Source organism: Piliocolobus tephrosceles, chromosome 12 (genome assembly GCF_002776525.5).
Source record: "Piliocolobus tephrosceles isolate RC106 chromosome 12, ASM277652v3, whole genome shotgun sequence".
In the NCBI taxonomy this organism is placed as follows: Eukaryota; Metazoa; Chordata; class Mammalia; order Primates; family Cercopithecidae; genus Piliocolobus; species Piliocolobus tephrosceles.
Window position 1 is genome coordinate 31014983 of NC_045445.1, and position 11962 is coordinate 31026944.

Consider the following 11962-nt stretch of genomic DNA (forward strand, 5'->3'; position numbering starts at 1 on the left):
GTCTCCAGTGTAATGTTTCACAGCAATTACTGCAGGCCCTTAACCGGTACCTAAGAGAATTATAAGTCAGAAATATTTATTGTACTCACCTCAATAGAGAACAGAAAGAATTAAACAAAGTAGGTCAGATTCCTATCGTGGAAATTAGTCAGGCATTCTCCCCTCTGAAGGGCTTGCTATGAACTTTTTGCTGAGTAGAGCCCTCCTAAGACAAAGACATGGGTCAGCAGGCTTAGGGAGAAAACAGGAGTGCTTTGTGACATAATTTCAGGAGGACTGGGAACATCCCTCTGTCCAAAAATATTTATCTCACTGGCAGCTGAAATTCCACTGTGAGAATTTCACATCTTTAAGTGACATACTTTGTTAAAATACAAATCTTTCTGAGAAATGGGAAATGAAACAAAGAGTAAATATTTATAAACTACCACTCTTTGTTCTATTTTGTCTAAAAAAATGTTTGAGTTGGGGTGGAAGAGTGTAAGGCTCCCCTAAGAAAACATTTTGTGGAGTGTAAGTCATAAAAATGCATATGGATTGTTGATCAGATGGAGAGAGAGAAATGGGAATTAGATAGTCATTTAAAAGTATGTGAAGTTAATGCTGAATTGTGTCTCAGTGATGATTCCTGAGTGTGGGGAACAGTCGTGGAATTACATCTGTCTGTTTTTTATATAGGGGATAGTAATATAATTCGTAATACTTTGATAATGAGTTCAGTTTTTGAAGAAAACATTATTGGATTATAAAAATTTCTGCTTATCTCTACAATCCACACCTGCCACTAACTCAGCTACTAAGACTGCTCACAATCCAAGGCCTCCACCTGCCAGCTGGTGGTCGCCTGGATTCTAGGCTCAGTTCCTGGGTTGTACCAACCAGCCATTTTAAAGAATCAGTGTTATCTTAGTGATGGCCAACCTTACATATGGAGACAGCTTTAGGATAAGAATGCCATTGATTTTTTTTTTTTTCTGTGAAAGTAGAAACTTAATTTTTTAATTTTTATTTTTTAATTTTTTTTTGAGACAGAGTCTTGCTCTGTTGCCAGGCTGGAGTGCAGTGGCGTGATCTCGGCTCACTGCAACCTCCACCTCCAGGGTTCAAGCTATCCTTCTGCCTCAGCTTTCCAAGTAGCTGAGACTACAGGCACATGCCACCATGTCCAGCTAATTTTTTATATTTTTAGTAGAGATGGGGTTTCACCATGTTGGCCAGGATGGTCTCGATCTCTTGACCTAGTGATTTGCTCACCTCAGCCTCCCAAAGTGCTGGGATTACAGGCGTGAGCCACCGCGCCTGGCTGAAACTTAATTTTTTTTAAAGAAACAAAATAAATAAAACTTTTGATATATTTCAAAAGAACTGCTTAATTTATTTTAAAGTTTTAATTTCAGGAAATACCTAAAATAGTAAATAGTAAGTAGTAGCTTAGAACCAGGTTGGATTCCTTATTATGAACAAGGAAATGGTGAAGAGAATGATGTGAAGGTGCTGAGCTTAGGGGAAAAGAAGGAAAATTGGGTCTTGTGAATTAATTACCAAGTTGATTCTGTGAAATAATCTGGTGATCCTGAAAGGGTAAAGAGAGGAATCTATACTGTCAATATGGCTCTGGGCCTGAAAAATATCAGAACCCAGGGTGTAGTATGATTTAGTCCCCTGAAAGACTATGGGATATATGCTACTCTAAATGGCTTCACTTCTCCTTTCAGAGCAGGGACACCTAAAGAGCAAATGTCTGTTTAATTAATGATTCCAGAAGATCCTCAACGGTGCCCTTAGGAGAGATAGATATATGTGTAAATATGTAGGTTATGGAGAAAGACAAGGAGATCACAGAGAAGTAAAAGAAATATATGAACAAGGGTGGTGCATTTGCACAGTCAATTAGAAATCTGCTCTGATAACACATTATCTGGATGATGAGAATGGAAACTTATCACGGCCTAAGCTGGAAGCCCCTGCCTCACCCTATCCCTTAACCAAACCCTTGCTCTAAGTTACTAACACTTGCTTCTTGGTATCTAGATCTTTTGGGAACAACTTTTTAGAAATATCTTTGGCCCAATGGAGGGAGAACAGCCATCCTCTCTTTTGCTAACTCTTTTACTGAAGATGTTTCAAGTTTTCACGATGACAAGGCATCTTTCCAAATCACTCACTTGCCTCTCTAGCATTCTCTGGAAAAGCCCCAGCATCACCCAGGACATAACAGGCATGTACAGGCAGGCAGTCACAGACATCTCTGCCCAGGTTGGTCTTGCTTTATTAAGTTGAAGCCAATCGATGATCAAGCAAAAGAAGAATATTTGCTGGATTAAAGAATTTACTATGTGGTACTTTACATTCCTTTCTGTAGATTAACCTGGAATATGTATAATGAAGGGATTTCTCTCTCCGTATAGCAGCTGTTTGAGGCCATGGCAGTTCAAAATATGCCCTTGAGTACACTAGTGTCTGAAGTCCTTTAAAACAAATCTCTATCCCTTTGTTTTCACAGGGGTTCCTGAATGTAGGCTTCCAGGAAAATGAGGATTTTATTTCAATCCTTGTATCCTTGGATCACCCTGGGCTTTCTGTACAACCTGGGAGCATGTGCATACATGACTGCTGGCATTACTGAACTCTGGCAACCCAAATAATCCTCATTTAACAAGGGCAGCTACAATGATTTGCAGAGTTATGCAGTGCTTAGCTGCTAGAAACCATCTCCAAGAGAGTGTTTATATCCACGTAGTTCACAAATGTAGCTCAAACCTATTTAACTCCTTGCTATTGGGATAATAATTTAACATAAGTGCAAAGAGCAAATTCAATAATGCATGCATATAACATTAAGAGTTGAAAGCTGTGAGTCATTTCACTAAGGGCCTAACAATGCTAGTGATTGAAATCTATTGATGAGCATCTATGCTGCAGCAGCAGCCCCAGAAGCAAGTCTTATACATTTGGATAAAGCCAGTGACATTTCTAAATTACAACCTCTCAAATACAGAGAAGTAGACCCCTTGATTCCATAGGCTGTGTATTTCACTGATAGATTTCTACTAAACTGCCAAACTGGACCTCTGTTCAACTTCTCCATCTAGAAGTTGAACCCAATAGTCTGGGAAGACCTCTTACTCAATTTGTCCCTGACAGAGAGAAGGGGCTCAGGGAAAATGCTAAGTTTTGAGCAAAATGTGGCCATAGAAACTTTCTCAAATACATAATTGGTATGATTCACTTGAAAACTCTGGTTTAAGATCCTTTGAAAAATCAAACTATCAAATTGGTTGGGTTTTATTTTGTATAAATGTGTTTTCTTTAGTTCATTCCGGTGGCACCTAGAGAAGAATAGAATGAGAAGAGAGAAACAGATCTGTACCAGAAACTCACATGATGTATGTTTCTGAAGATATTTAACTCATTCCCCTGATCCTAGACAAAATATGCATTGAGAGTTCAATCTGATGGGTGCCAGCATCCTCTTTATTCTCCAATAGCCATCCCTTGACCATGACTCATAGAAAAATAATCAGTTTTAGCTAGATTGCAACAAATGAAGTCTATATATCAGATCTGAAATCAGATCTAGTTGCCATGCTAGGGCATATACCACCCTCTTTTAGCATACATTCTAGCATCTACACATCACATCTGCCCTTCCAGCAGTGATGTTAGACAGGACATACAAATAGTCATATATGTGTGTGTGTGTGTGTACATATATATATACACACACACATATATATATATATATGAATGCCATTGCCTTAGATCTATATTTTGAGAAATATTTGCTTCAATGCCAGATGAAATTAAGCAAAAAGGTGAATCCAGCACTTGGACAACACTTTTGCCACTTCTGATCAATGGGGATCAGCCTCACGTGCCAAGGGCCAAATGCTATACCGCTCTCTAGAAAGTCAAAAGAGAATGGATTTCAATTGTTCGCAAAAGAAATTTGCCCCCACCCTGCTCCACCAACCCCAACTCCCACCCTCACCAAATATATTTCAATTGCATCCAATTTTTCATGTTTCTTTTCCATGGCTGTCCTACCTTTCAGAGATTGCGTATAACCTTCTCTTCAAATGAAAGGAAACCAAATGATTTGGTCTTCAAAGGGCAGAAAGGGAATAAACATACACCATTTCACTGTCTGCCACTGCAATGGCGTCTTTGCTCTTGGCAATTGTATAACAGCATTCTTACCTTCAGGCTTTTCATTCTTGTGCTCTTTCTGTAGCTCAGGTGTTGGATATTTGGTCATTATTTGTCAATAAGAAACACATTCATGTTATCAGGATAACACCAAAGGCAAATAATAATGTCGTAATCATAGAAACCATGTTAAGGCCACAGTTAATTTTTAAAAAAATCATTAGAATGGAATTACTTTTTAAAAATGTTTTCTTTCTGGATTACATTTTTTCCGGTGGTAAAATTTATTCTTTAATATCATTTGGCAAAATCAATGGTTTTGGCAGTCATTGGACTGGTTCAGTTCTTAAGGCAACAGGTCCCTTGCTTGAAGCAGCCACTTGAGAGAAAGTGAGGATTTGCTCTTGGGAGGAAGACCTGAGTAAGTTCAAGGAGCAAATTTAGTGACTACCAGGAAAGAAAACTGTCAGGTTCTTCATACTTCCAGGAGGCAGTACCAGCATAGAATCATGCAAACCAACGAAGAGCACAATATACTCACCCTACTCCTCGATCCCAAACCAGAGTCTTGGGGATTCACAGGAACTTCTGCTAAGACCCAGGAAGTGCCATCGATCTGTAATGATTCTTGCCTACACACATAACAGTGTCAATAAAGAGTCATTGGGATCCATCTTAACCCTGAGTATCTGAAATGTCAACCTTTAGGGATGGCTCCTGCCAATAAAAGGTCCATTTTGTTGCAGGCAAAGGCAGATGCAGATTCATATCCATTACCCACGGCCCAAGAAAGTCAAAGAATTCTGGGTGTGGAAGAGAAGTGGTTAAGAGACGGTGGCATAGGAGAGGAGAATTGTAGACATACATGGAAGAAGAAGAAATACACACAAAACTGAAGATCTCATGTATACCAATGGGAAATACAGTATAACCTCATTCATCTATGTACCGCCAAATATGAAGCTGAGGGATTTTGGAAATGGGCTGTCCGAGACTGTAACTTTTTACTATCTTTGAATAGAAGACTTGCTAAGCAAATGCATGGGATTTAAAAAAACAAAGATAGCTAGTGATAGGGAGAACATGTTTTAATTTCTTCAGAGAACAAACTCTTTTTAGGTACCTTAGGAGCACCCGTGTGAAAAGAAACATCACTGATTTTAATTGCAGCCATTTTTTGAAATGATTTAAACAAATTCCCTATGTTTTTTCCTAGCATCACATTGGTCAGTTTATTCTAGTTCCTATATATTTTTGAAGATATAGTAAAACTGCATTTCTCTATCAATATTCTATAAGTCACAACGAGCATCTTACCATTTATTTAAATAATGGAGGTTCAGTTGCACATCCTATCCTCCTCCCTCATGTCCTTATATGCCTTTCAAGCATATAAGGCACCCACCTATCCTACAATTCTCATTGCAGTCAAAGGGCTCAGAATGGTCCCTTTAAATATTCTGTTACAACGTTCCCAAGAGTACACATGTGCTGATTTTCATCTTGGAATATAGGGACACTGGGAGTCTATTTTAATCCCTGGAGAGGACTAAAGTCTGGTATAATTCTATGGTGAGGTTGGGTAGGGTTTGTTAATAACTTTCCACCTCAGTCACAGATAGCTCATTTCACTGACCCTACCCTGTCTAGTAAGGTAAGGCTAGATGGGAAAGCAAAGCTGGTGCCCTTTACCCAAGATTAAGGGAATGAAGTAGGGTGAATGAGAACATAAACGTTTGAGGGGACAGGCAGCTGCAGAAGGAGACTGATGTGCCTATGTGGTAGTTCTACACATAAATCCTCCATTCTGTTGTGATTTACAGTGATAGACTTTCACTGGCTGTGTCACAAACCCCTGGTGATCTGGGTTTATCGCTGAAACAACCTACTGGCTCTTAATTACTGCATCTGCACACACATTGTCATAAAGCATGAACACAAAAGGGTGATTTGCAGGTTAAAAATTCCCAAACCACAGCTCTAATTTACATGATCCTTGCATGTGCATTTACAGTTCATCAAGGAATGATCAAGTCTGTTTTGTTTAGGTCCTATTAGCTCAGGTTTGGGAAATTGGGAAAGCCAAGGAGTATTCTGGTTCCAGCTTGTAGGTCTGATTCAGGGGCTGCCTCAGAGACTGACCTTGTTCTTAATTCCTTGTATCCATAAAAATAAAATAAAATAATAAAACATTAGTTTTATTAGTTTAAGCTCATGCACGTTTACGACAACCTGAAAATTTTCTGTTTCTTTCCATAGTATGGTAACTTTTCTAGACTAATCTCAGAATGTGTAATGTCTCATGCCAGGGAAGAAAAAGTCAATGACTTAACATAATTGCCCATTTATCATTATTTAAAGGTTGCGAGAGAGAGCGAGAGAGAGACAGAAAGATAAGTGATACAGGTATTTCTCCCTCTCCTGGTTTCAGAGATAATGGGCCTGAAAGTGTTTTTGAAAAAATAAAAGCACTTATAAATGTCAGGCGTTGTAATTATTGTCATTTTTAGTAATCAGTACTGAAGGCTGGAACAGCTTAAATACGCCATTTGCCTAGTAACCAAGGTAGTTGTGAATGAACCTGATTCTTATGGAAACGTATCACATGCAATCAGATTCACATTGCTCATTGGATAGGTGGTAGTGCTAAATTACCATCTGCAATATTATCACAGGAGGTGTCTATGAAAGTCAGCAGAGATTTATGACAGCATTAGCTGTGTGACCTTCTCAAAGTCATCACCATCTCTGGATCTCAGTTTCTCTGTGAAATGATGGTATATTTAACAGTCAGTTGTCACGTTAACGAGATGGGACACAATGAAGAGATGTAAATCTCAAGCCATTTTGCTAATACAGTAAAACCTCACTGATTTCAAGGGACAGAGGGAAAGGATTGTCTGAATGAATAAAGCAAGTCCTGTATTACAAAATAGGTTTGAAGAATGACAATTTTATTTCTTTAAGTCTATTTTGTAATGCAAACTGACTATAAAACATTGCCTTAGTGGAGATCCTCGTGAGAACTACTTTAGCAGATAGATATGTAACGAATGTGATTATATCTAATAAGTGCTTTCAACATTTGAAAAGGGTTTGTTCTCTTAAGAAAAAATTCAACTGACATTCCAGTCTAAACTCTGCATTTGCTTAACAAACCTTTCTTGTCCTCATGCCTGATAATATAAAGTTAACTTGTAGACTGGTCCCTGTCTAGTTTATCACAAATTATTAATCAGAGGGCTCCAAATTAATGAGGTTTTACTGCTATTTCTACCTCCTTCTCCATTGATTTTTTTTTTCATCACTAATACGTAGTGGTAACCAGATTCACGTTCATCTCTTGCCCCTTCTCTTGCTCACTCTCAGAAAACAGCAGGTAGCAAGAAGGAAGAAGATAAAGGCAAGCTTCTTGGTAATCCAGAAATGGAATAAGCAATCGTTGGGTATGCAGCACTGATCATATTATTATCCATAGTTGAGAAAAGGGTTGACTTATTTCAAAAGACTGGCTGTAGGAATGACCAAGAAAAGCGATTTGAAAGATGCCTGGCAGGTAGCACTATGGTTAGAGAAGTTGAAAACATTTAGGATCTACTGAAATATTTTTCTATTTGCATATCAAAATTCAGATAATCTGGAAATCGTGAGCTGTCAATAAAGTTACTTGATAAAAACTTTGCAGCAGTACTAGCTGAGGAAAAAATGCTTGATTGCTGGTTGTAATTAAAAAATAGCTGGTCTAAAGTTTTGGGGTCTTCATGTACCAAACATCTGGGTGAAAAGTAAAAAGTCAGCCAAATATGTGCAGATTTTTTTGTTTGTTTATATAACATCAAACGTCTGGTTATCTGAAAACTTCTGAGCACTTGGCATCATGTGGATGTTTTAGAGTCATCTTGTTACAGTCCATGGCTCCTTTTTAACCATGATGAGTATGAATGATGAATTCGTGAGAGCAATGCATCCAATCCAGCTCAATTTTCATTCTGCAACTCACTTCAATGATACAATTAGGTTCTCCGTGCTAATAACATGAGAAAAAGACTGGGAAGACAGGTGCTAAATACTTTGACCATCAAGTTGGCCATTGTAAATATCAAATGAGCCAAAAGCTTGGCTAAATTGTCAGTGTCACCAGTTCACATTGGTGGGAAAGAAAGTTACTGCTTTTTGACACATAGTAAAACCTTGATTAATTGGAATCCATAAGGGATGAATGGAATTTTCAATAAGAACACTCATTTCGTTCATTGTTGGCTAATAACAGTTTTTCTTAAAATGCTTCTATCTACTTTCTCGCCTCGGGGAAGCAGCCTCTAACGTTTGAGGGTCAATCCAGATGGAGAGAAGATAGAGGAGAAAGAGCCGAATGTGACCCAACCATAGGTCATCTCTTGGTAAGTGATTTTTTAAAAATCAATTCCTTGCAGTCTTCTTTTTTGGAATACTATTGCTGCTTTCTCATCAATGTGAAGTACTGAGGGGGTAATTCAGTTAGTTGGGGTACTGGTTAGGTGAGTTCTGGTTAATCAAGGTTTTACGATAAAAGGCCATGCCAATGCCTGGTAAGATTATTTGCTGAAGAAAGTTCTTTTAAAATTTATTTCTTTGAAAGTGTTCTGGATCAGTGTTTCCAAACCCATATTATATTTGCAGACTGGCAAACTAACTTTTCCATCAGGATCCTGAGGGATAGAGAGGGAAAGAGAGGAGCAGAAGTGCAACCATTGTCTCTGAAGAAGAAAAGTTTTGGCTTGCCTGTCTGTTGATCTGTGGTTGGGAAACACTGTTCTTCACCTTAAGATGCCCATGGGATCTTGGTCGTACAAGAGGTGAGTTTACATGCTTCAATATAATTCTCATGCCCCTTGGGCCATGGAGGATTCTTTTTTCAGGTCCTCTCCTGTACTTACCCAAAGTGTCTTTCCATGACTTGGTATCGTGGCTTCTGAGCTTGCCCCTATTTCTTGTTGCTCGGATGATGGCTATTCATTCATTCTAGCTCCAAAGAGCATTAGAAGCCAAAGGAATGCCAAGTAAGATGGGTTTTCTCATGATGGCAGCCTGGATAACAATTAGACCTACCTGAACCAAGAACATGGCTAAGAAGAAGCTAAATCAGGGATTCATACATACATATAGTATCACAGTTAGGCGACGCACTTGCTTAAATACACAAAATGTCTCTGCAAAGTCTCTATATGGGGTGGCCTATTGAAGAAAGACCCCATTTAACTTGAAACCGAGCTTGTTATTTGGCTTTCAAGTTAAGTGGGGTCTGCTTAAATGGGCTATCACATATAGAGAACAACATCTCATCACTCAGACACATAATTGAAGAAGCCACCCTTACTCAACCAACCAACCTCTGTGAGCAACCATCACAACCTAGAAAAAAAAAAGGCTATGCCCTGACTTTTCAGTAGATGGATCTGATTTTTCATACCACTCAAATGAGGCAGGCGGGGACAGTCTCACAGGAAAGCCTTGGACTCTTGAAAGCCTAGGGCATTGAAACCCACATCATGGCTTTCATAAGGCAACCAATCTGGTGGGTGAAGGAAGGGAAAAGGTGTGGTTGGAGCCTCTGTCTGGGAGTTTAAGAAGGGACCCAAGTTAGATCAAAAATGTGGGCAGTGCCCTAAAGCCTTTTTGTTTCCCAAAGCTGCCAGGCAGGGGAATAACCTGGTCATTCCACTTTATGTGTGAGTCTTGTGCTCTCTCCTCAATAATAAGATAACAGTCTTGCCGATTACTCGTCACTAAGGGTACCCGGTTGTGGTGACATTGAGGCTGACCTTGGAGTCACCGCCCCCGCTGCCGCACTCTCCTTTGTCGTACCACCATTTGTTTTTCAATTTGTCCAAGAGGCCTTGCTCATTCAGTTTTAATACTGCCAGGTTAACAGCATTTCTTGAAACGATAAAACATAACTTGTAAGAAAATGCACAAATGCTTAGGAAATCGTTAACGTATAAAAAGGAGCACAAGAGGACAAATTGGCTAAATTTCACAGAACGTGGAGCTATAAAAATGTCTGTACAGCAAATACAGGGTTAAATATTGGAAGGTGGCATGGAGGATAACATTTGCTCAAAACTGAAGTGTGCGGGATGGGGAAATTGTCTTTGAGAAAAAAGTAACAAGAACACCACATCCATGCAATTAACATTCGTCACATATGGCACCATAACTTGGCTTTTACCATTTAAATTGAAAAAGCCGTTGAACTGTAAAATTAAAACAGCAACAAACAGTCAGAGAGGACAACACAGAGAGAGAACATTAAAAAAAATGGATGCATTAAATAGATGAAACCATAATTTACCGTCTTATTTAACTCCATGGAATATTGTAGATTTTAAACTTTTAAAAGTTACCTCAAAATCCACAAGAAAGAAAATGACAACAAAATGCATCAGGGTAGGTGGAATACTATAACAACACGGATATTGTTATATTATTCCACCCACCTTAATGCTGAGCCTTTAGGGGTTGCCACACCATAGCCTTTGGAATCCAGATTTCCACCAACTTTCATCGTATCACATGGTTTTCTCTGCTCAATGTACTCATTCATGGTTGACTCCAGCAGGAAGGCGAACTTTCCCTTGGACTTTCGCACTCGGGCCACTCCGTCTGCTGTTGTTTTGGTAAACACAGATGGCTCCGCTGATTTCATGTAAGACCACATTTTCTCATACACAGCAATTTTGGATCTCTGCACCAAAGAGATAAGAATTCTTAGAGCTGCCAGATATTCAATCTGGAGGAGGGTTAGTGCAGTAGTTTTGTTTTGTTTTGTTTTTTAATTGCAATCCACAGTAATAAAAAACACATTACACTGCAACCTAGTAGACACATTTATACATATGTAAACATTGTTTCCAAAACAAGTTCTCAAAAGGACACTCACCTTTGCTATGTGTGATGCTCTCTGATATTTTCTATTCTATTCTAATTCATTTTAAACAGTGTTGCTCAGGACCCACTAAATGGATTCCATGACTCCACTAATTGGTTGCAATCTTATTTGAAAAACACTTTCTTAGTTCAATCTTCCTCTCAATGAAAAAATCTCCTCTACAATATCCTGCTATGTTTATCTAATCATAGCAGGATATGCCTAATCAAAGACCATTGTAAGGTAGTGTACAGCCATTTCAGTCAGCCCACTCCAGCATGGAACATCAATTATCATAAGAAAGTACTTCCTTATTCTAAGATGATCTTTGTTTTTCTATAGCTCCCATTCCTTTTTACAGTTTCAACTTTTATTTTAGACACAGGGGGTACATTTGCAGATGTGTTACATAGGAATATTGTGTGATGCTAAGGTATGGAGTACGGATCCTGCCACCTAGTTTGTGAATATTGTATTCAATAGGTAGTATTTTAATCCATGCCCCTCACCCCCTGGTACTATCCCCTAGAGCTATGTAAAATAATTCTGTCCCTTTTTACAACGGTTCTTTTTTTATGTACAACGGTTCTTTAATTATTGAAAGGCCTTTATTATGTCCCCTTCTCATCTCTTCATCAGGTGAAACTCTGATATTGTTTCCAGAACTCTCACAACTTTGGTTTTCCACTCGTAGGCACATTGTAGTTGGTAATGTCTGTCTCTAATTGGAGTGTTTAGAAATAGACATGGTACCCCAAATAAATGACCACAACAGAATGAAAAAAAACCCAAAACTTTTGCTTCTTGTTTTAGAGCATTCTTTTCTTCTTTCTTTCTCTTTCTTTTCTCTTTCTTTCCTTCTTTCTTTCTTTCTTTCTTTCTTTCTTTCTTTCTTTCTTTCTTTCT

General features: G+C 38.6%; 1 protein-coding gene across 2 annotated transcripts in view; it reads right to left on the minus strand.

Annotated features, from left to right (window-relative positions):
- The window catches only part of GRIA3 (glutamate ionotropic receptor AMPA type subunit 3), a 310602-nt gene that overhangs the window by 15521 nt on the left and 283119 nt on the right, over positions 1-11962 (minus strand). The window contains exons 13-14 of one of the 2 annotated variants that reach the window (XM_023202310.1): positions 10626-10873; positions 9951-10065 (exon numbers count right to left, since the gene is read on the minus strand). In XM_023202310.1, coding sequence (XP_023058078.1) covers positions 9951-10065; positions 10626-10873 — 363 coding nt within the window. The remainder of the gene's footprint in view (positions 1-9950; positions 10066-10625; positions 10874-11962) is intronic. The other variant, XM_023202309.2, reaches the window with a different exon arrangement.